A 24,781-nucleotide genomic window follows, 5' to 3' on the forward strand; every position below is an offset into this window, starting at 1 on the left:
AAGCTACTAGTCTTAGATAGATACGATATAATTATAGTTATAGTCGATAGGCTTACTAAGTACGCCTATATAATTCCGACTATAGAAACCATTAATACTAATTAAATAGCGAATATTATACTTCGATATATAGTTACGAACTATAGGATACCGAGTAAGATCATATTAGATAGAGATAAGCTATTTATATCGAATATATAGAAGTCTTTTATAGACTAGATAGGTATTAAGCTTAGACTCTCTACCGTATACCACCTATAAACTAATAGTTAGATAGAAAGAGTAAATCAGATAGTAAAATAATACCTATAATACTATATAAACTACTAGTAAGATAACTAGATAGGACTACTACCGATAGTATAGCTAGTATATAATAATATAGCGCACTCTATAATTAACGAAATACTATTCTTTATAAATTATAGATATAATCTAATAGTATTCGGAGAACTAATTAATAAGATAGCCGTAGTAGAATCAGCGAGACTAAAGGCTAGCGGACTAAGAAAGTTATATATATAACTAGCTAGAGATATTGACTTTGTTAATCTACGTATAAAGAAATATTACGACGACTACTATAGAGAGGGACCTAACCTTAAGGAGGGAGAAAAGGTTTACCTATTATAACGTAATATTAAAACTAAGCGACCTAGTAACAAATTAGACTACCTACGACTAGGACTATTCAAGATTAAGGAAAAATTAGGACTAGTAAATTATCGCTTAAAGCTACCCGAAAGTATATAAAAACTCTATATAGTATTTTATATCTCGTTACTTAAACTAGCACTAGATAACGCTAAAATTATAACTAACGTAGAAATCGAGGAAACCGAAGACGAATATAAAGTCGAACGAATCCTATCGGATAGATAGTATAATAGTCAATAATAACTCTTAGTTTAGTAGAAAGGGTATCCTACCTTAGAAAATATATAGGAACCTATCTAGAACCTAAGGGGCTGCTACTAGCTCGTTTAGTAGTATTACTAATAGGCGAAAAGGACCCCTATATAGCGGAAGGTATAGAAGAATCGCTAATAAGGAAAGATAAGTCTATCTCCTCTAGGACGGAAGGGGATAAGGGACTAAATATCTAAGTTAGAGTAGGATTCTCTAACGTAGCGGTAAGAACCTAAGTATCGGCGAGACGATCTAGCTTAGCGAGGTCCTTAGTACTAGGAGGATCCTTAGTATCTAACTACTCTATAACTACCGAGTCATGATTTAACATCTAACTACTACGATCTTTAAGAAACTGTTATTGTTTCTAAAGGTAAAGTATTTTCGATATCGCCTGATTTATTTGTTAAGAGTATTTAAGCTATTATTTTTAGGCCTACTCTAACTCTAACGCTACTTTCTAGCGATCGCGCTTAAGCGACTCCTATTTACAATTATTATAAAAACGCTTTATATACTTACAACTACGACGAGTACACTCTATACAATTCTAACTCTTAGAATCTATAACGTAGTTAATAAAATTATTAGAACAATACTTATAAGGAGTATCGACAATAGAACCGGCCGCGAGAATAGTATTATATTAACGCAATCTATTCTTCTTACGTACCTCGTTAGAAATAGGTATAATATAGAAGTAATATAAAAAAAAAAAAAAACGGTATTACTTACTAGAGGGGGGAACTATAGCTTTATAAGTCTCGGGGACGAAACTCCTAGGAAGAGGGGAGGTGATATTACGGACCTATCCGTTACCAATTAGTAGTAACCTATAGGTATATTAATAGGCTATCGAGAGCTAATAGATCGAGATCACGTACTACGTATCTAGTAGAAAAGGGTTCGCTAGAAGGTAGCTATTACCGGCCCTCGCGGGGTAAATAGCAATTCTACCTTATAACAATATCGATCACCCGTGACCGCCTAGAATACGTAACCGTGACTCTAGGACCTACTCCTAAGGAGTATATCCGGGGAGTTACTAGCGACTCTAGTAGTAACTCTAAGGAAGTCACTTAGGGAGTAGGAAACGAAGGATATATAAGGACACTCCCTCATATACTTAGTTTAGTTCTTCGTCTTGAATTATATATTATTACTTGTGTTTACCTTTTGGATTGCTATAACTCTTTACTTGATTATAACTTGATAACACTCACGAGTAGACCAATACTCCGGTATAGATCTACTCGGCGCTCTACCTGGTATTAGTTCCTTGATCGCTTAAAAGGACTTAGGCTACTGTAAGGCCCTACACGGCATTAGCTCAGTTGAGACCCGATCACTAACGTTGGACTATTCGAGGAGTATTAAGGCAAGTATACCCTGAACCCATCTAACCTAACTATGACTAGTTAGCTAGTGCGTAACAGAAGGGTTTAGGTATTTGTTAGAGTAGTACTTTTCGCTCCTATAATTAAAGTATTAGTTATATTTCCTATTATCCCTAATAGGGTTTAGGCGTCTATCCGATAGTATATCCTTATCTTCCTTAGATTTTAATTTTCCTATAAATCGGGGCTTCTAAGAATTTCGATCGGAGTTTCTTTTCTATAGTATATTCTCGATAGTATTAGTACGTTTTCATTTATAATTCGACTCCGATTTCTTAAGGTCCTAGAAGTAATACGCGATATTAATTATATCTTCCTAGGTTTTAGGGAGTTTAATAATATAGCGGCGGATTTCGTCTTAAAGGTTATATAAGAGTTTTATAATAAAGGAAAGAGCCCTCTCTTTTTCTACTATCCTTAGGAAATAACGTTCTAGGGTATCGAGACGTATATAGAATTCTCGAGGGTCCTTATCTCTCTATTAGCGGGCCTTCTCGAGTTAGCCTATTACCTTAGATTCTAAGGTAGCCGTATTCTTAATAAGGGTTAAGATCTAGTCCTTAAAATAGGGCTAGTCTTCCTTAGGGTTTTATAGTAGAACTAGTATCTTTTTATTAATATATCTATACTATCTCTACCTATAAGTTATATCTATATTACTAAGTACTCTAAGAATCTAGGTCCGATCGTCGTAGTAGCGCTTTAGCGCTCCCTTAAATTATTATTATAGGTCTAAGAGCTACTCTTAGCGTTATTATAGGGTATAGTTAAGGGTAAATATAGGTATACTCTTAAGTTTAATTTCTTAGTCCCTACTAGAGGTATCGTAAATATCTCGGTAGGGACTTATCGGGGGTTCGTTTAGGGTTCGGCCTATAAGCTAAGATCTAAGAGTCTTAACCTAATCCTAGAGGTCCTTAAGTCTCTATAGCTTCTCTATAGTAGCTTAAGTCGCTATAAGATTCGTATTAAAGTCGGTAATTAGTTTAACCGGGTTAGCCTAGGAAATAGCTTCGGTAGGGGGTATTTCCCTAGTAGTTCGGGGAGGGTTCGGTATCTCCTCTATAGCGGGAGTAGAGCGAGTTCTTAGTACTATTCTTCTAGGTAATTAAAGAAGAAGAAATAGAATTATTAAGAGATACTCTATAAGTTAGGGTAGGTACCTATTAATTAGGTAGGAGAAGGTAATAAGATAGGTAGTTCCTAAAAGTCAAAGACTATTTCTTAGAGAGCCGTTAGGCTTCCTCTATATAGTCTAATTTATATATAGTCTCTCTATATTAATAGCGGGAGGAAATATAATACGTAGAGCGGGGTCTCGTTCCCGCGGGAACCCTTCTCGGAAGGGTAGGGAAACATAGGCGATCCCCTTCCGGAGAGGTCAAACCTCCTATAGGCCTAAGGCACCAATCTGGGAATGGCCTTACGTCTGATTATATCATAACAATAAATTACAACTTGATATCTTAACAAAGGTACTCTATCTAGAAATTTCCTAATTGCTTAATGCTTTTTAGGTAATATCTAGCCTTTTTAAGGACTTTAGAAAATCTATACGACTTTATGATTAAGATATATATATTTCTAGCTTTAAGCAACGTAATTTTCAATACTATGATAATATAGCTTTTCGATTTACTTAGAACTAATATATAGTGTTTAAAAGACTTATCGATAGCTATCGGATGACAATAAAATCAAATAATAACATGGTTGCTAAGATATAAGGTTGTAAAATATCGCATTTACTATGGTGTTTTGGGGTGTCTAGCTATGGGGTGTGTCTAGCTATGGGGTGAAATACGTTACTTAAAATTACCTACTCTTAGTTTCTAGGTTATAAAAGCAAACGCTAACTATAATATTTACTTCATATAATAATTTTTATAGTTATAATTAATCCTATCGCGAAACTAGTCCTATTAAAGTTATAGATATCGTTAGGATCGATTCTAAATTAAAGATTATCTTTTAAACTAAATTAAACTACTCTATCATAATTTTAGAATCTTTATACTTTATATATTTATAATTATATCGTTTCGAGAATCGGGAGGAAAGGAGAGTATACTATTTAATAAAGTTATATACCTATTTTTCGCTAAAAGAACTAGGGTAATTCTACACTGTTAAAGAAGAAGATCCGCTATTTCTTATACTATAGAGGGCTAAGGAGTTACTTTATATAGATTTATAAAGAGAATTTATTTCTAAAGAGATTTATCTTTAATTTTAGTTAATTTAGATAAATTAGCGGGAGAAATCGCGCGGTTTTAAAACCCTATTGAGACGGGTAGAAAGAGTAGATCTTAGGGAGTTAAAACGGCGCGCTACTTTATAAATCGAAGAGATTTCTTGATTTTTCAAAGCCTAGATAGCTAATAAAAGCCTACCCTTTTTCTATACTAAATTACTAGAGGAACAGGGGCGAATTGGTGGTATAGTGGGTGGTTGAATTGACTAAGTAATAACCTATGTACGCATTTTCGATGGGGTGGCCAGCTCGCTTATATGGCCAGCTCGCTTACCAAATACGTTATCTCTGGTCGCATAACCTCTTTAGTAGAATATCAGAAAGCAAAAATAAGTTAATCAACCCTATGGCATTATTAAACCCGGTCTCACAATATTGGTTTTTTAACATCCTTTGATTTGCAAGAAATGTGGATCTATAAAATGAAAACCAGATACAATGGGAGTTTAGAACAGAAGGCCTGCTATCTAGATCCTTCAACACACAATATCCTCCATGATATTACAAGTCAAGTTCTGGGTGCAATTTGTCCCACCAACCGAATATAACTTTACTATAGCCGATTAGGATCATTGTTGGTTTTAATTTTTATGGTGCCATGGGTAGATTAGATAATAGTTTACTTGATTACGGAGAGCATATAATGACGGGGCTGGGTGAAGAAGCATATATCCATGATCGAACGAAGTATTAGGGGCGTGTACGAAAACAGTCATGATATACCCATGCATAAAAGCCACCAAGATATCACTAGCGTAGTAGCAAATTTAGTATCACCGTATTCTGTCCAGACAATAACAGAATTGTGCAGGGTAACGGCCTATCTCTGGCCTAATCATGGTGTAGTGGGCTTCAGGCGCCGGCACAGGCTAACTTGAGCGGATATCCGCTGCGACCAGTGGCATGCCTCAGGCCTCAACATGTATGTAACGACCTTAATAGATGCCCGGGATCAAAGAGTACCGAACACGGCTTTTGATCTCTCGATAAGCACCACCGTACTATATGGCGATTAATTCGTTAGAGACCATCAAAAGAGATATGTTAACTAGCAAGAAACAGACTTACTCTCTCGCTCATGTACTGATCCAACACAGGGACGCCACGAGAGGCAAAATCGTGAAAGAAGAAGGTGAAGGTCATTGCACCGAAGGCAACGCCACCGCAAGTCAAAGCATATCCAGTTCGCCAGATTGTGTAGGCTCCGTAATTGATGTTCGTGGCGAGTGAGAAGAGGCCACCACCGTAGGGCTTTCCTTGGTTCTTAGGGTCCTGTTTGAACGCCTTACGCTGGAATTCCGATATCGCTTCAAGTAGCAGGCCAAGAGAGTACGCCCCCACTCCGACTGCAATCAAAGGAACTGACAGTATATCAAGCAGGCTGTTCGATTTGGGAACGGACGCAGCCGAGGAGGTGAACATCCAGAGCGACAGGAGGGTGTTCACAGTATTGAAAACTGTATTAAAGCAGGCAACAGCGATGCCAGAGCCCACGTCCATAGCCTGTTCGGAGACAAAGACAATGTGCACTATCTGCTTAAGGCTGCTACCCAGAGCTAAGAGACTGACCAACACATAATAAGGTTGAAGGCCGGAGATCGCTGCAGGGTAAAGTAGCTGCGATGAATGCACAGGATGGCCGCCGAACTTCTCAATCAGGCGTGTACCCCAGCCCCGATAAAACAAGTTGTATTGCCAGAGCACATCTGCCATACGAAGACACACAAACAAGCCTTTGCCCACGGGGGAAGGCTCCTTGACTCGGGAGACATTATCGCGTAGCTCTTTCGGTGCCATGATGAGGTTAGTCAGATCCAAGCAGGAATGGTAGATCAAAAGCCAAACTGGTTCGAGGAGATGTAAGATGCAAATATAAGTATGTACGAGGCATCTTAAATAGAAAGGGAAATACGTGTCGAAGGTTCTCGTCGTTGGAGCCCGTGGCTCGGGGCCAAATGTGGCCGAGGGCCGATGTTTAGTAAGACTGAGAGCTTGGGCACTTGGTTACCATAGTATGGACCCGCTAATTTACACAATTACAGAGAGTTTGGAACCCATTAATAACTTCCTAGCATAAAGTCAAACTACCAACAAGTAAGTATCTCTCATTCACGACAATTTTGCTCAGGTTCGTCCGCGGAGCAAACTGCTGGCGGAGCGCAACTAGCGCCAAATGATAGAAAGCTGGTGTACGAACAATGTATGGTATAGATGACCAATGTTGAAGACTCTAACTAACTAACTAAAAATGACAAAACCCGCTATTTCAACAATCTGTGCGGACCTCGATGACTAACTGTAATATACACCCGTTTTTGTATGGTATGTCACATGATGTTTCCGGTATAATACCTGGTTTCTACCATGTAGTCGGACTTCGTATTCGACACCAAAGAAACTCGTCCGACGATGCGTCTGTCCGTCCCGCTTCTGATGCAGCGCTCGCCCAACCTACCACGAGCTCTGCCTTAATTCAACTGGCTTGATCTAACAGATGCGGGTGACTGGGGCGACTGGGGGAAATGTTGGACGAGAACGCTCATGTCGCGTGTGATGCTCGGTACGCAAGGAATGAACGCTCACAATAAGTGCATTTCAGAGAGTCGCGCCGTTCAGCTCCTCTACTACCGGTCAGTAGACTCATCGTTGGTCTGGGAGACCTTGAAAGAAGGCATTGTGGTCCCATTTAGTCCTTTCTGCCCTAATAAATGAGCAAGAAGTGTCCTCGAATGATGAGGGGCAAATTCTTGTACGTATGCATGACGTGTGTCGAGGAGAAAAGGTTGATTAGACTCCGCTGCATATCACAGGTGTATGATGTGCAGAATTTCATGTATGATCTCAAGGCTGTAACTACTGAAGCCAATGTACAAACGGCTAGAGATGGAGCAGTAGCTATAGTAGAGAAAGCATTCACAAAGTAAAACAAGATTTCAACCATCTTCACCAGCCATAACGACTAAGCGTCCCCTTATTCCGGCATCCATCCATCGCGACTAGGTACGAAACCCTCAATGCCTGAACCATATCCCTCCCAACCACGAAATTCAGTTACATATTTAATGGCTGCTTTCAAATATATATCCTCTTTCCGGCCAAATGTCTCCTCAAACACCTTTGGAGCTCGCACGACTTTGAAAAAATGCACATCGAGTGCCCACTTGCTATTCAGCGCGGTATCAATAACCCAGTCCCAACCCCGCCCATCTAGCGTAACTCCCTCCAAAACCTCAATTCCAAAATCCGGTCGTAGCTGCGACACATACGTCAAGATCACAAAAAGTACGTACTGCTTTAAGACAGTCGCCAGATGCTTGGGCGGGAGATAGGTCCATAGGACACGAAGTGCGTGCGCAACCGTCAATATATGAGCGTTATAAAAGTCGAAAGATGTTTCTATGTCGCCATTACTGAGTGCAATAAGAACTGCTAGATCGCAGCACTCCTCAAATTGGCGTATAGGGTCAACCACTTGCCAAGCATTCCAGTGCTCTCGCACGACGTCAAGGTGTTGTCGCTGCGTAAGGATATCAAGATTAAGTATCCCAGGCTCGGAGAGAACTGAGTCAAAGCGCGAGTCCTTCCGGACACGCTCGATCACTTCAGACAGCGAGGTGGTTTTGTACGTTGAGTTGTCCACAGATGGGTGGTCAAGAAGGGTATGCAGCGGGTTATATTCAGTGCACCCCTGACTGAGGGCTTGGGTTGCTACCTGCGGGCTGGCGAATTCGTATGCGTATGCTAAATGAATAAAGGGGTGACCGACTATATATTATTCTTTGTCAGCTGTCCGGTCATATCCTGCGGTAACCACGGTGTGCTGCCGGTAGTAGAGAAACTTACGGCCCCCAGTAAACCCATTGATCAGAGGTTCAGCGTCCGAATACAAGTATTCTTCCAGAACCTTTGTCCAGGCGCCGTCGTGTGCCTTGACTTGGCAGTCAAAGAAATCAACATAGGCAACGGTGTACCTGCCGACATCCCACGTTAGCTGGGGCGGACAGAGGCTATAGTAGGAGCATTCGCTTCGCTGGCATCCGCTTACTCTTTCTGAGCTAGAAAATCCCTCCAATTATCCCCAGAAATTGCGTCTCCACGGATAAAGCCTCGGCCAATAGGCACCAACTGAGTAATTTCATGTTCGTAACTGCGGACTAACTGATCTTTGTCCGCACCGAGGGCATACGCGGAACCTAGGAACTGTTGTTGAATTTTTAAGTATGATGTTCATTGCTATAAGGCAATAATAGGGTATTGAGGGAGTAAGAAACTGCGCATACATGTGGCAGATGGCTATGAAGAATCAATTTGGGATCTCGAAGCGGAGCCACGGTATCATGGCCTTTTGCAAACAATTCTCCGAGCTTTTCAGTTCGGGCATCGGAGAAATTGTTTACGTCGTAAACAGGCACAGGATTCATAGTCCGAATGTTGGACGCCTTAGGGAGACGAATGGTTGACTTGGTAGGAATGCTGATCGAAGACATTTTAAGAAGTTTCCTTTTCTTCGAGGGGATCGATTTGGAAGAGTCAGGCGAAAGAGGGATGCTACTATTGAACTTTGAGAATTGGTCGCAAACTTGATTTATATATCTCAAGTCTAGTCTGGCAGAAGCAAGTTGCACAGTGCTCTGATACTTGCTTTCTAGAGGCAGATGAATTATTACCGGTGATAATCCCCCTACTGCAAAGCAAAGCGTCGGAATCAGCGGCTTTTGGAACCGTGTTAGGACAGCCAATGATCAGTACTATCACCCAAACGAGTACTCAACCTAGCTACATCTTTAAATTTGCGGGTTATGCTATTCAGCTAGATTTTACGTCGATCAGTCGGTTGCAAAATCAGCGCAAGATGAATCACTCGGCACATCGGCCGTTCAGTCCCTGAATCTATGGACTGCCTCCGGCCCTTGGTGGCAAACTGTTAGCTGGCAAGGGCGGGGAGATATTGCTAGCCTCGAAATTTACCCTCACTCGGATACACCGCCAGAAGAATGACGTTTGCATGAAATATAAAGCGGAAATTAGGATCCTGCTTGTTTTGCCTGTACATTGTAACAATTCAGGAACGATGCGGTAGGTCCCTTGGCCACCGAATCTGTGGGCTTGCGAGAGGGGCTTCGGTCAGTCGGTACTCGAGGCTCCGAAAGCCCGACATGCGACATTATCTAGTTAGCCATGGAAGTTCGAAACAGGTGCGGGGTCTGTGTTGAAGCTGACAAATCGAACTCGGGGACACAAACTCACGCTACAACGCAAAGAGATTGGGACCCTCTTTGGGCCTCGAGGACTATCCTTACGAGTTTTCTGTAAGATTCAAGTGTGTATACGTTCCTGCAGATCGCTCAGTGAATTGATTTTACAAACTAGACCAAAATACGAATCCGTACCCAGTCTAGTGGGTAGTGGTTTATAATCAGCTCAATGATGGGTCGGGCAAATGATTTTCTCACAAACTCTTGTATGATGTGCAGGATGCGAGCATAATTTAGAATTTTTAGACTTGACCCACTCAAGGCTGGCATTCCCCACAGAACAAAGATCAACATGCTGACATACAGAAGTTCATTGGCCAAGAGAACACAATGCCCCACAATGGCCCCGCCCCTTTTCACGACCAGGATTCGGTCACTACTGCCCCATTGTAGTGGGGCACTTAGTGTATGACTAGGAGCCAATGATCGTCGAGGCGTAAGCAAGTCTTAACTCCGAGGCCTGCCACACATCCTCTCATCGAGGGCCCTATGAAATCCGAAATGTCTTATCTTAGGCAATGGTACCCATACCGACGGCCCAAAGCACGTCTTTAAAACTGCGAAACAAGTATGAAAATGCCGCACCGCAATCTCTGGATGAAGATTGGACCGGCGTAAGTAATCAGGTTAGGAGGCGGGCCCGGACTGCAGAATCCGTCTCAGTCAGAGAGCCCATCGTGAGATCTTCACCCCTAGTGTATGAAATGGCTAGAAGCTGTACCGAAACCTATTCACTGCGGCACATACTATCAGGACTGCTAAATATTCATATTTGCTCATCTCACGACATGCAAAAGGCCATCGTCGTGCAATCTGTCTCGGAGCCTGTACGGCTTATAGAGCGACGTATTCCCGAGCCCGGCGAGAACCAAGTTTTGGTGCAGGTAACAGCTGCTTCACGTAAGTACCTGATGTTGTCTAGCGCAGCCTCGAGTAGGAGTTATGTATTTATATCTTACTTGCGGAATCTTTTCTAGTGAACCCCATGGACCAGAAAACTCGCGATGCGGGTTTGTTCTTTAAACAATCTCCCCAGGTTGTCGCGCATGACATCGCTGGCCGAGTGATAAAACTGGGACCAAATCAAAAGCCCCCGCGTTTCCATATCGGAGACAATGTCTTCGCACACGCGAGCTTTGTACCGGGGCAGTCTCTAACCGATTGTGGCGGTCTCCAACAGTTCGCCATTGTGGATGCCTGCTATGCGGCCCAGACTGATGCAGCGGGTCTCACTGACAACGAGTCGGCCACGATTCCTGTGTGCGCGATAGCGGCATTTATTGCCTTGTTTCACTCAAGCGGATTAGGGCTTCCCATTCCGTCGTCTTCATTGGAAAACCCTAAATCCACATGTTGCTCCGCGGATGGCAGGAAGGCAATCCTTGTTATCGGCGGAGGGTCGAACTGCGGCCGATTTGCGATAGAGTTTGCCCGGATGAGTGGATTCAGACAGATCATTACAGTTGCAGGTCAAAGATCCGTAGCTGAGTTACAGGAGTTAGGTGCAACACATGTGATTGACCGACAAGCTAGTCGTGACGAAATTATCCGTCAAGCTCGGGGTATCGTGGGCGACGAGCTGGTTTACGCTCTCGATGCGGTGAACATGGGGTTAGAACAAGATCTAGGACTTGCTGCTTTATCAAACTCAAAAAGAGGTTGCTTGATCACTCTCAATCCAGTCAACGAGTCGATCCCTGACCCAACATTCATTGGTGAAAAGTTAGCTGGATATGATAGGCGCTTAACGTTTGGATTCAGCGCACTTTACCCAGAGGTGTCGAAATTTTTCTGGGATTTTATCTCGACGTGGATCAAGGCGGGTTATATTCATCCTTTGAAATATCATGTTTTGGAGGGGCTAGATGTCGCGAGAATTAACCATGTTTTGGACCAGTATCGCGAGGGTCACGGGCAAAAGACGGTCATACGTCCTTGAAGGCTTAGCCAATTTTGTGTTGAAAAATTGAGTGCAAAGTACCGAAACTTCCGTAACTTTGTGTGCAAGCTATTACATTCTATGCACGTCTCGTGCTTGGCTTCCCTAGAGAGCTCTCTACGGTATCTACACACATCTCCAAGCAACGATACTCCATTCCGGATGTGAAGCTATCGTAAGATGGTACGATGAGGAACTAGCCTTAGTTTCCGCTGATGACCTGTACGAAACACCACCGTGACGAAATGCCATGTCAGACTGTGAAGTCATTTTCCGACGCGATGAGCTTTCTGGCGCGGCCCAAGGTCGTTGTAATCATGGCCGAATTCATGATCCGAACACTTCTCTGGTATTTGTTTCGGGGATTCACTCGGTGGCTTTCGGGCTAGAAAAGGCAATGAAACGGAACATATTATACATAGCATGCTACGATGTGACGGAAAATAAGAGCGTTGGTCGACCGTCCAAGACTGGCAGAATTGCGGAGGCAAATCAGAAAGAAGTGGGGGATGTGTTATAGTGTCTCGTGTTTCGAGTTTGCTGGAAGGCTCAAACAAAGGTGAAAATAACCAGGCACTATCTTGAGGTGAGGACGTTCAATGCCGTGTTGTACTTTGCCGAAGTGTCACGGTGACTTCATAGTCGTGCGTTACGCGAGGGAAGCCTAATAATGGGAGCGGCAAGTAGGCCACCAGAGACCTTGATGAGACTCTAATTTGGTCTTCAGTAAACGGATTACTCTATGCATACTGAACATACTCGGATACGTGTAGTTTTGGTTTCTTGCATATCAGGTTCATTTTACGAATGGTCATAGTGAATGGCATTAATTGACCAACCGACCTATTGAGATTTCTACTAGGCGTTGCTACCTTAGGCTTTATTAGATAGTATCTATTTGCTCTCTATCTATATAGATAGTGACCCCTCGTATGAGGTTAAGGCTAAGTTCGATATTAAAGATATAGGCAAACTATCTATCGAGATTCTTTAGTATCGGAGTTATTCGTAATTATAAGAAGAAAACTATTACTATAATATAATATGTATATAGCCTCGAAGTACTCTAATTAATAGAAATATAGGTATATTCTCTATAACTAATTCCGCTCTCGCTAAATAGGAAGTAGGATTCTAAGAATAAGGACCCCGAGTTACTTCTTAGAGAGAAAGAATAAACTTTACATAGATCTATAGTTAGTAGGTTAAACTAGTTAGCGATTAAGACTCGACTAGATCTTAGGTTTACTATCATAAGACTTTAATACCGAATAGCCTCTCTAATAATTAACGATATAGAAGCGGTTAAAAAAACCTATAGATGTATAAAAGGAAAGACTTAACTATATAATTAAACTTAGTAAGATACCGGAGCTATTATTCTTTATCTATACGGACGTATTATAAAATGATTAGTATAATTTAAAGTCTACCGAAGGCGCTATCTAGTTGTTTAGAGGAGCTCCTATTTTATAGTATTCTAAGAAATAGATAATTATAACGCTATCCTCGACAGTATTAGAGTAGTATATTTTAGACCGCCCTATAAGAGACGCGTAATAGTTCGCGAAAATTATAAAGGCACTAGACCTTCTAGAAGTAGGAAGACTAATTATAATTTTAACGGATAATATTAATACTTAGTTACTAATATCGAAGAAGTCGTATAAGTATAGTACCTACTAGTAGACCTCTGCATAACCCATAAAGCCCATAGCCCAATCCAACCCAACCCACTAATGGGTTAGGCTATGGGCTTATCTACTAAGCCTATAGGGCCTATTGGGGTCTATAATGGGCCCTTATTATTAACCAATCAATACAAACATGCCAATTTATAGCAGCTATATAATTAATGCATTTTTTTTATTCTTTAGGGGTATTGAAATTACCATTTAAGCTGTATATAAAGCTATATATGAATCACTTATAAATTAACTAATAGGACTGATTGATTTGATTTTATTTATAAGATATTAAGTAATAGATACTAGGAGGCCGAAAAATAAGAATCAAAATTGATTTTTATAAAGCTTTACTTTTTTTATAAGAGGTACTTATTTTTATTAGGGGCTTATATAGAAAGTAGTATCAATCCTCTATAGATAATATATATCTCTTTATACTAATACTTAGTAATTCTTCTGTGTACGAATTCATAGTCGAATTGGATCTTTTTAGCATTATTTTATATAAAATTTTGTATGAAATCTAGTATCATAATGCTAAAATCAGTACAAAATCCACTTAATTCCTACTTCTTACTATAATAATATAATAATACTAAATATATAGGTTGGTACCTACGTAAAATACAGTCATTAATCATCTACTTTATGTATTCTAAGACTATATTTGTGCACAGAAATGGGCTTTTTATGGGCTTTGATAGGCTCCCATCTAGCTAGTAATATAATACTAAGTACTATTCTTATTTCTAATAAAGTAGTACGGCTATATAGACTATTTATTATAATTAGTCTCGGTTACGCTTTACCCTACTTTCCGTCCCTTAGTATCGTATAGCTAAAACTCGATCTAAAACCGAAACCGAACCTCTAGCTAATTAAGATAGCCGGAACGAAACGAAACCCGACGAACTATAATAAGTAACCGATCGTTATACTAGATAAATAAAGTAATAAGTAGGAGATAGTGTCGAATACCAAGTCCGAATACATGGTAGAAACCAGGTATTCTACCGGAAACGTCATATGACATTTGGTACTAGGCATACCATACAAAAGTGCATATTATAGTTAGTTATCATGGTCCGCACAGATTGTTGAAATAGCGGGTTATGTCATTTTAGTTAGTTAGAGTCTTCGACATTTCATCTATACCATACATTGTTCGTACACCAGCTTTCTGTCAGAAGACATTGTAGAGTGTACAAAGAAAAATAAGCGATACCGAAAATATCGAGAATTGCGATGACCGCAGAGTCTCGTAGGGCCAGAAGATCAGAGATCTCCATAGCATGTTTGTCGTGATATTGGTACCTAGAAATCGGGTCCCGTGAAGTATCCGATCTCGTATATCTTTCTTATATAGAACTAGGGGTCATTAAGGAAAAGCAAGTTTACGAATGTATGATGTATGACGGGTGATTACGGGGAAAATACTCATCCCGAGTCCACGGGCGTTTCGGCCCGGTCCTACCTTGTTTATGCAGTGTAAATCTTTTGATCTCTCAAATACATTTATGAGTATTACAAGCTTCTCTTTCACCATCTATAAAATATTCGCATAGCTTGGATTTACTCTGAGGTCATGAATATCCCGCGGGAGAGATTGTCGAGTTTTCAAGCAGTAGCAAGCTTAACCTCCGTTGCAGCAAATTCCAGATTATCAGATGATTGTGTCATTGTAATTACCGACAGCAGAGACTTGGAGGAAGGGTAAGACAATGACTGGTCACTACGGATGGTAGATGTGAATAAATGAGGTTACGAAGTCCACTCTTGGGATAATGAGAATTCGTGTCAAATTCAATAGGGTGATATGTCCATAAAGATAGAGAAAGAACTTGAATAGCCCCTTCGAAGTCTTTCAAATCCCGTAGTATTGGGTCCTTAAATAATTTTGGTAGGAGATTTTAAACGGTTGGGATTCCTAGATACATATAATATGAGATAATGTCTCCCGGTGCGTGTTTGGCCATAAAGCGCACCTAGTTGTCGCAGTTGGGAAAAGATATAGTCGGTCGACATTGATGAGCTAGTACTGTATTGCAAAAATAAGTCACAACAAAGAAGTTCAAATTTGCAGGGAGGTTTCTGTGCACTGTTTTACAATCCCAACCTTAAATAAGATAACTGGTTCCGTTTATCCTAAGCTACGGTATTCGGACTAATAATATGTGGTTGTAGTTGTAGAATATACTATATATATCTCCGATAATTTCCTACCTACGTCGCATTCTAACCTTCCTTGATCATTCCCCTAGACTTAGAGATGCCAATTTAGCACAACAGAACGGAATTTTCATCATGATGATATCTCTCCTTTGGCTTGTTTTACTGTAGACCTGGTCTGTGGGAGCTACAGATGAGCTACTCTCTAAGAGAATAGACAAATCAGTACTCGGACCTCGTGTCGTAAAAGGATATCTATCTATGGTATATTTCGTCAACTGGGTCAATGAAGATAGATGGTTCTCCTGGTTTCCCTCGCTGCACAGGTCCCCTGCCCTCAGAGTATGACTAAAAAAATATATTAGGCAGTCTATGGCCGTCACTTCAATCCGAGTGACCTTCCCGCTGACAAGCTGACACATGTGCTCTATGCCTTTGCGAATATAAATCCCGATACTGGAGAAGTGTACTTGACAGACTCCTGGGCTGATGTTGAGAAACATTATCCCGGAGATACCTGGAATGGGCAAGCAAATAATCTCTACGGTTGCATCAAGCAGCAACCCGCAGGCCATCCGCTACGTGGTCAACTTTATGCACCGAACAGGTCTCCTGCAGCAGTTTCAACACGTTGGGATCGAGGAGGACGACGACGAACCGACAGGCCTCGCGGCAATGGAGCTAGTTGTGGAAGACGATGGGTATTAGCCAATGACGACAAATGATGCTGTGAAACGAGGACTCAGCCAGAGTCGACAAGCATGCCAGCTGAATGGCCAGGACAACATCACCATCAATTGAAACTGAGGCAGGGGAGGTTGCGGAGAAAGAGAGAGAGAGAGAGAGGTGAAGGTTGGAAGGTGGAGGGTGCACTCCACAACTATCACTATATGTTAATTTCTTATGTACGAGTTATATGGGTTTGGATTCAAGGGTTTATGGGTTACAGGAATGGGCTGATTCCGCACTCTTTACGATCAGCATCTGTATACCCTGGGAGTGATCCCACTTGGCGTTTGGCTTCGAGTTCTTGCTTCAGTTGGATGAAGCGCCTGCATAGTCATACGCAACTAGTTAAACTGCAACGGGTTAATTGAACTTTGATTGATTGATCCTACGCCTACGCTTGGTCCAATCAGGTTAAATTTGGATCCACTTGCAGATATTAATCTGGTAGTATTTTTGGCTTTTTTTGTGTAAGTATTGGGGTAGTGGTTGTTGAGAAAATCCAAAAAGTATTTGCTACGTCGAAAGAAATTCAATTACATGGTAAATTTAATTAGATGGTGACCCCATACCCCTTGCGGGTATGGGGTCACAACGTACTGGGTACCATAAGAAAGCCTATCATCTATCAGGTAAATAGCTCCAGACAGAGCCAACGCCCAAATTGAAGAGAAAATAGGGAGACCGTCACTGCTAACGTTCAGATCATTGTGTCTTCTTTGCCTTCACCTTTTTCTCTCTTCGGCGCTTCAGGGCATCCGGAGTGTAGTCGGTGTCAAGGAGGTAGTCCCACCAGCGGAAGCTGCTTGAGTAGTTCCCGATGAATTTCTCATGGTGGAGGTCGTGATGATCAGCACCAGCCCAGAAAGGCAGGAAATGGTGAAGACTCCAAGGAAATTCGTAGCCACTGTGGGCATCGACAGCCTGAAACAAGCGCAACACAATCCAGATGTACATGGTGAGGATATGCAGGTTACCGGTGAAAGCACACCAGAGGATCGGGGAGCTGACGGTCCCGAAGCCGAGAATCATCACTTCAATAGGAGAAGCATATTCGGCGGCCAAACCAAATGGTGCAGAATACTGATGGTGAACTTTGTGAATAGCCTTGTAGAGTGGACCCCAATGAAGAGCTCGGTGGCAAAAATAGTGCCAAGTGTCCTCCATCACGAAAAATATCGCAATCTGATATGTCATAGTCCAGGGAGACGGAAAAGGAATCGATGTTGATAGACCGAAGAACTGGGCCATTGGGTGGAAAAGCCTAGAAGAGCCGTTATTACTCAATCGGGCCCGAGAGGCAAACGTCGGGTAGAATACCATTCCGTCGACGGCAGGAACATACCATATTTGAGGAAGTTCGACGGTGAAGTGGCTCAGAAGCACAAACTTGGCGCAATCCCATTGCTCTCGTAATGAAGGTACTTTGCTCTGAAGCAGAATGTTAGTTTCGATGGCGGCTGGAATTGGGTTGATTTCAGCTAGTGCCAGGTGTTAGGCTTGCCACTCACACTTTGAATCTTGTATCTGTTGAAGGAACCCAAGCTGTCGATGAAGATCCACGGAAGAGAGCGGCCGAAGTAGAACAACTCGTGGATGACGAAGGACATGATGCCGGTGGCCAGGACATCATTCTGCACCCACGCATACCATGCGACCCACAATCTCTCTGCCACGCTCAGGTGGGTATTGGATTTGGTGATATCCTGATATTGGCCCCAATAGGTGCCGGGGGGCAGCACGGTAGAATTCCTAGGAGAAAAAGTGTCAATATGCGACAAATTCCACAAAACAGTATAATTCATCCACCCAGGGGTGCAAAAAAGTGGGAGATACAGACATTGTGGTTCCTACCAGGTCTTGAATAAGAGAGAAAAAGCAGAGGCTGAGAGAAGGAGAAAACTATTTCGTGGAAAGGGGAGTAAACAAAGAAAGGATCTGGAGAGTACTATGTGAGGCTCGGATAGCTCCCGGCCCGTCTGTGGCCTGATTTTGGTGTTCCGGCTCCCGGTCTCACCCCTCCGGAATGGCCTGCTCCCAGTTATCGAAAGCAGTACTGGTTCTTACAGTATTTGCAAATCCGGTAGGGCCACAAACAGTTTCCGCAGGTGTCACCCGGTGCCGCAACCTGTAATTACGGTAATTTTCTCGATTGTATACGCCTCTAAGTTGTGACCGTTGACTGCGGCTATTAGTCGGTGACTTCGTGTGGGTCCGTGCCCCACCCTTGGACCCTGCTTAGCGGCAGAGTCAGGTGTGGCTAGAAATGACTGTTATAGCTTCGTTATTCGACTCTCCGCTATAGAGAGACTCTACTGTATGTGGATCGCAAAGGTGGGGTAGATTAGAATGCAGTTTCCGGGCCCGTCCAAATTCGCGTTTCGCCCAAGCGTAGCCCTGACCTATCAGAGTGTCTTGCAACCTCGCTCGCTCAATCATTCAGTCCGACGCATGGCGAAGCATCGTGTGTCAAAGGAAAATCATCACAGCTTGGCAAAAGGGCACCGGCCTCTTCCTTCCGCCATCAACTTCGCCATTGACGCTTCAAACTCCACATCGCCCTTGCTCACCCATCGCTCAGGTCCCACATCCCTCGTCACATACCCCTCGGGTTGGAAACCATTCCCAGGCAACGGCAGACCCTGCGGCCTCTGTACCCAGGCCGCTAGACCCCAGCGATTCAGTAATGTGGGCTCGACGTACCAGGGTTCAGCATCAAAGCGCGTGAAATTGATCCGGCCGGTTTGGGATTTGTTTTCTTGAAGGTGTAGCGGAGAAAGGCCGGGCGCGGGGGCATGCAGTATTTGATGATATTTTTGCGGATGGTGAAGATGGTGAAGATGGTTTTGTAGTAGGGAGCGGGGGCGCGGGGATATATCATCGCTTTGCGGAGCCGTTCATCCAGGAGGACGGTGACACATTACAAAATCCACTTAATTCCTACTTCTTACTATAATAATATAATAATACTAAATATATAGGTTGGTACCTACGTAAAATACAGTCATTAATCATCTACTTTATATATGCTAAGACTATATTTATGCGTAGAAATGGGCTTTTGATAGGCTTTGATGGGCCCCTATTAATGGGCTGTAGGTTGAGCCGGGGGTCTGGGCCTATTCATGGGCTATGCAGAGGTCTATCTGTGAGATAATAGGGTCCTACCAGACTTTCCTAGAATTCCTTTTATTTAGGAAAGTTCCCTACCATTTGTATTAGCCTTCGGGAACGATTAGGTTAGGTAAATCCCAACTACCGAGTCAACGTTAAATCAAGCACTGACCCTAAATACAATTATACAACCTTTTTCTTTGTCATGCTGAAATTTGTCGTTTCGCTTCCAGAACGGGGTGGACTGCGCTATGTTACCTATCACTCTACCGTGGGGCTGCTAGCAAACTTCGCCCTTTATGAGGAACGAACTAGGGATATCGTAACTCTATTCAAATTCGCCTGATAATGTTGATTCTGAGGAGTTTGAAGGCATGAAGGACGTCAAAAATTGATGGGAGACTATGCAACGTAGAATTTGAAAATCGTGATGCGGGATATGGATTTTCAACTTGTACTTAACAAAATGCCGCCTTTGGAAAATGCCTTTTTCCGCTGGATGTGAAGATGAAGTAGAAAATAGATGAAATGTCATCTGGGGGCTTTTCGAAAACTAAGTACGTTTGAGGAATAGCAAGTGTCATTGAATCAGGAACCAAAAGAGTTGTTGAAAGCTTGAGACACAATCAGAATCCACGTTTCTTATTTTGGAAGCTATATTGCTCCTGGCAGCCTAGTCCTGACAAATATAGTAAACTAAACCAACAAAATGTTTTCATACAGAAAATCGGGCAAGTAGCCGTCCGGATCTAATGTCCGGACGCCCAGCCATTTCCACCCATTATCGTCCGGGCAATACTCACAGACAGCCACAATAGGTAACGCCAATCTCTTAATATCAGCTACAATTTTACCTCCAGAAGCACGCCATGTGGTCTGGAGAGCCGGCCGTAATAAAGCTATTTTATTTCGAGTCGAGAAATGGGAGCGAACTGCCTCCCCAATGTCTCCTGCAAAAGCTGCATCTTCCGAAAGAGACTCACAATTTTTGCGAGCCGACGGTTCCAAGTAAAAGACTTGCCAAAATGCAGAAAATCCTTCATCTCTAATCTCACCTTTCTCTGTTGGCATCATATTAGCCTCGCGGTGCTGGCTGCTATCTCCGTTGAGCAGGCTGGGTATTTTGCATGCGATGGGATCGGAGGGGGCCCAGCTTAATCCCTTTGTCTTCAGGCGAGATACTTCAGACATCAGAAACCCTGTTGATAGGAATGTGCCCTTTTTACTTCTCCAGAAGTCTTCGGGTGAGCGAAGAGTTGGCGCATCGGCAAGAATTGTCCAGATAATGAATGCATCTCCTTCCCGTGACGCAGGTCGATGTTGGAGACAGAAAGCCGCCGTTTCGAGCGTGCTGTTATCTTCAGGCTCATCATCTGAGCGGGAGTCATGTTTGTCAAAGAAATCCAACCAGCTGTTTTTCTCTTCCTCTTCCTCCTCAGTCGGTTGCACCAACTCCACCAGTGACTGTGGCAGCAAATGTGGTGTTGTCAGGAAGGCAGTGCCGATGTCAAGGCTACCCTCGGTCATAACAATTTCGACATTTTCACGCACAGAGAAGATTCTATTGTGTTTGCAAAGGAACATGATCTTTTCTCGGCTTTGCATGGCTTCGAGAAAGGTCCATGCCCGAACATTCCAGTCTGAAAAGATGATGGTAGATAGGATCGATTCTCGAAGCCGAATTTGTGCTGCGATTGAAAACGTGTGGTTCCCGAGGCCTGAAATATCGATTTCCATTACGTCTCTATCGCATACTAGACATGCTTTGCTGCACTGAAAGATGGAGTTGATGGACATGATTGCCTTGCCACGAAGCAAATGATCATCGGGAATACCTAAGGTTCAATGGATCGTTAGCAAATGAGGAGCCTTAGAAACATAGACATATCTTACACATTGTGTCAATCCAGTATGAGTCACAATCCAGGCTTTGCGCAATGGCACAGTACCGACGATGAAGACAGCAATTAATCCCTGTCTCTGGCCGCCCTCCTTGCCCATGAGCCCATACATGTGAGATAGCCAGAGTTCTCTCGCTTGCGTCACAGTAGATTGCATGCTTTCCCTTTGATATATCGCTATCAACTCGGACACTCGCTCTTCCGCCAATATTTTGGTAGGAGGATTTATCCCAATAAATTCGATAGCAAGACCCCACAGTCTCGTGGCTCAAATCATGAGCACTCTGGTCAGCTATAACGGCTCCTTTGAACCTCGAGCACTCATCCGAAGAATCTCCAGAGCAGCAATAGTTATCATTGCAGCGCGGCATTTGTTTCCCCCAAAGATCAGTATAGCGTAAGATGAGCCTGCGCAGATCCAATATTGCAGGTGAGTTTGTCGTGGATATCACTCGATACGCCCATTTGCACATGTAAGGTGGCGTTTGCTGGGCGAGGCTCACTGAATCAATCACCTTTGATGATAAGAAAACTTCTTTCAGGGCTGTGCCTATACCAGATTCAAAATTTAGTCCTTTTTTCAACTGAAGTTTGAATTGGTGGCTGCCAAGGAGGAGTCTTATTTGCTGCCACGCCGTCCAAATGAATGATTTGGCGATAAAGCATGCGTCTTTGTCGAATTGGGATGCTTTCAGCAATGGCATTTCGAATAATTTATTCAGTATTTCTCCGAGAATCTGGAGCACGTGAGACCAACCTACTCCTTGGGTACAGAGAAAGGGATTATCTTGTCCTCTAGCCTGTCTAGCCTCTGCCCACGAAACGCGCAGCGCCACTTGAACCACGAGCGCGCTCGTCAGACTCGTCACCCTCAAATCATCCCAGTGCGGCGTTGAATTGATTCTCGTATCCACGAAGAAATATTTGTCAAAAACTTCGCTTGAGATTGTATCCTGTGCTAGCTTTATGGAAAATAGAGGCGGTGAAGTCGATGGTAGCTGAGACAAGAGTTTGCAAGCTCGGTTGATAATGTCGTTGTCATCCAGTTCCCCCTTCATAGGAAGAGCCTGAAACCCAGACAACAGTCCCCTTGATATCCTCTCATTCAGCTTCTCAAAATGAGACTTTGGGCTTGAAGCTCGCTTGATGAGGTCTATACCGAACTTGTGAGCAATCCTAGCTCTCTCGTCCGGTGACCCAGATCTCCATCGGTCAACTAGAAAATCCTCACCCCAAGGATATTTATATGCGCCTAACCCATCCTCCCAAACAGACCGTACCTGAGCCACAGTACAGCCAAAGCTGTTGTTTTCGAGCGCCGGGGGCGTGGTCTTCTTCAAAGCAGCTGCAATCGTTTCCAACGCAAGTTCATAATTACAGTCCACATCAAAGGCAGAAGGGGATGCTTCTAAAAGTGTATGCAGGGTCTTCTCGTGCCTTCTTATCACTGCCATATCCAAAATTCTGCCATCGATTTTCGCGCCGTACTGAAGAAGTAGGCAGATTTTGGATGTATCAACCCTGTTGACGGCTAGCATCAAGGCGCTTTCGCAATCGCTACTCCTGAAACTAACTTCCGCGCCCTTTTTCAGTAGCATGTGTACGATATCTTCATGTGCATAATTTGTCGCAGCTTGCAGTGCACTTTGTCTGGGCTGGTTAGGGGAGTTGACATCGGCCCCATAGTCCAGTAGTAGGTAAATGGCTTCCTGGTAGGACCGCCAGCAGGCTTCTCGCAGAACACTTCCGCGATAATTGTCCGCATTAACGTTGGCCCCATGATCTAAAAGCATCCTGATAAGATTTTTGCTGCGATTGTACTTCACCGCACAATGGAGTGGAGTTGAGCCGGAGTGGTCTTTGACCTCGATCTCTGCATTCCAGTCCAGGAGAAGTTGGACCACTTGGTCTCGCCCATTTGTAACGGCTTCGTGAAGAGCCGTGCGGTAGGGAGTTCCAGTTCCGCCATTAATATTAACATCTGTCGTGCTCAAAAGGGTTTTCATGCATTCGAGATCACCGAGGGAAGCTGCATTGTTGAGCTCCTCTTGAAGGGGATGTTCGTCGTCCTCGCTCATTTTTCAGCCTGCTAGTATGTTCGCAAAATGGGAAATGATCAGCAGTCCTAAGCAAGTCGGTGCAGATGCGTGACTCAGGATGTAGGGTATTCGTAACATAACTCAAGAAAAGAGAACAGCATTAGGTCGTCGTAGGGTCTTTATAAGACTTATAAGAAATAAATCGTGGACTTCAGAAGTTGTAATTTGTATCTTGACAGTTGGCCCATTTTTATTGGCTTTCATTTCGCGCAGTGAGGCTGAGCTGCTGAGGCCCATAGGCACTGAGCTGACGTGGCATAATATGGCCAGCTCCCTATTTAATGCAAAGCGATTTTGTCGAGTGTGTTGTCTAGTACTTTTTAAGAATTGACCTTCTCAAAACACGGCACGCTGTTACGAATCAGTCCCTCAACAAACATGGCTATTCAGTTCCAGTCAGAAACCTTGGGTTCGACCCACGCGTACATCCCGCTGCCACTAGTATCAGCGATCATATCTGAATGGGCCTCTTTGATTCTGTTGGCCTGCCATCTTGCGAGCCCCCAAGATGAGGATTCAGGGTTATTGGAACTAGACCTGGAAGGAACACACATCTATCTACTTGAATCAATTGACTTTTTGCTTTGGAATCATAAACACTGTCCACTTAACTGTGCACACAGTACCTATCTGGTGATACCAACAATTACCTACCGATAGGCTTTGACACTCTGGAGGCTGAGTGTCTGTGTCAGATGCTTGCCTCGAAATATGTACGGTATAGAAAAAGAAATTTAAGTGTGCTATAAAATATAGTATTTACTATAGTATTATAGGTAGCCTACTCGCTAGTAGTAGCCTACTTACTAGTGAAATACGTTATATATCGAATAAAATTAGGATAACTAGTTAGAAATTCTACTAATAGTTAATTTTATAGCTTTGATTCTTCTATAAAATATAATAAAGAAGTTATCTTTCTTTATAAAAAGGGACTACAAATCTATGATAATACTTAATAAGAAAAATTAAGAGACTATAATATCTAATAAATAAGATATAATATAAATACTCTCCAAGCTCTAAAAGATCTAGATCTAGATTAAAGAATAAATTATAAAGTTATAGTAATTATAGATTTATTAAATAAATAAGTATCGACAAGAAGAGGACTTCAGAGTTAGTAACTTAGTATTTATTATAATAAAAGACTATTTTTAAGATTAACTAAGTAGGAAGCTAAATTATTTCACTAGTAAGTAGGCTACTATACAACTTCACCTCCCGCGAAGCCCTGGACTTTCCTATTCAGGTAGTGCGAATAACCTCAGGATTGTGACTTATTGTCACCATTGTGCCGGAGATAGGCATACCTCGCAGATATTCAAGG

General features: G+C 42.7%; 5 protein-coding genes across 5 annotated transcripts; 1 reads left to right on the forward strand and 4 right to left on the reverse strand.

The window, feature by feature from the left end:
* Nucleotides 1–5,495: 5,495 nt before the first annotated feature.
* N7537_012014 (uncharacterized protein) lies at nucleotides 5,496–6,357 on the reverse strand (the record flags this gene model as incomplete). Its single annotated transcript, XM_056903068.1, has 2 exons — nucleotides 5,496–5,561; nucleotides 5,629–6,357. 2 exons carry the CDS (start codon nucleotides 6,355–6,357, stop codon nucleotides 5,496–5,498), a joined length of 795 nt encoding a protein of 264 aa, XP_056748355.1.
* A 1,174-nt stretch (nucleotides 6,358–7,531) lies between these two features.
* On the reverse strand, nucleotides 7,532–9,047 carry N7537_012015 (questin oxidase family protein; the record flags this gene model as incomplete). The annotated part of the gene is made up of 4 exons (XM_056903069.1): nucleotides 7,532–8,325; nucleotides 8,404–8,531; nucleotides 8,606–8,760; nucleotides 8,841–9,047. The coding sequence occupies 4 exons, from the start codon at nucleotides 9,045–9,047 to the stop codon at nucleotides 7,532–7,534; spliced, it is 1,284 nt and encodes a 427-aa protein (XP_056748356.1).
* Nucleotides 9,048–10,603: 1,556 nt separating this feature from the next.
* On the forward strand, nucleotides 10,604–11,754 carry N7537_012016 (zinc-binding alcohol dehydrogenase family protein; the record flags this gene model as incomplete). The annotated part of the gene is made up of 2 exons (XM_056903070.1): nucleotides 10,604–10,715; nucleotides 10,793–11,754. 2 exons carry the CDS (start codon nucleotides 10,604–10,606, stop codon nucleotides 11,752–11,754), a joined length of 1,074 nt encoding a protein of 357 aa, XP_056748357.1.
* Nucleotides 11,755–17,042: 5,288 nt separating this feature from the next.
* N7537_012017 (sterol desaturase family protein) lies at nucleotides 17,043–19,134 on the reverse strand (the record flags this gene model as incomplete). The annotated part of the gene is made up of 5 exons (XM_056903071.1): nucleotides 17,043–17,601; nucleotides 17,683–17,768; nucleotides 17,849–18,089; nucleotides 18,178–18,187; nucleotides 19,041–19,134. The coding sequence occupies 5 exons, from the start codon at nucleotides 19,132–19,134 to the stop codon at nucleotides 17,043–17,045; spliced, it is 990 nt and encodes a 329-aa protein (XP_056748358.1).
* A 1,013-nt stretch (nucleotides 19,135–20,147) lies between these two features.
* Nucleotides 20,148–23,430, reverse strand: N7537_012018 (ankyrin repeat domain-containing protein; the record flags this gene model as incomplete). The annotated part of the gene is made up of 2 exons (XM_056903072.1): nucleotides 20,148–21,139; nucleotides 22,110–23,430. 2 exons carry the CDS (start codon nucleotides 23,428–23,430, stop codon nucleotides 20,148–20,150), a joined length of 2,313 nt encoding a protein of 770 aa, XP_056748359.1.
* Between the last annotated feature and the right edge of the window lie 1,351 nt (nucleotides 23,431–24,781).

Source organism: Penicillium hordei (assembly GCF_028827395.1).
Source record: "Penicillium hordei strain IBT 12815 chromosome Unknown utg000006l_segment0_segment0, whole genome shotgun sequence".
Taxonomy (NCBI): Eukaryota; Fungi; Ascomycota; class Eurotiomycetes; order Eurotiales; family Aspergillaceae; genus Penicillium; species Penicillium hordei.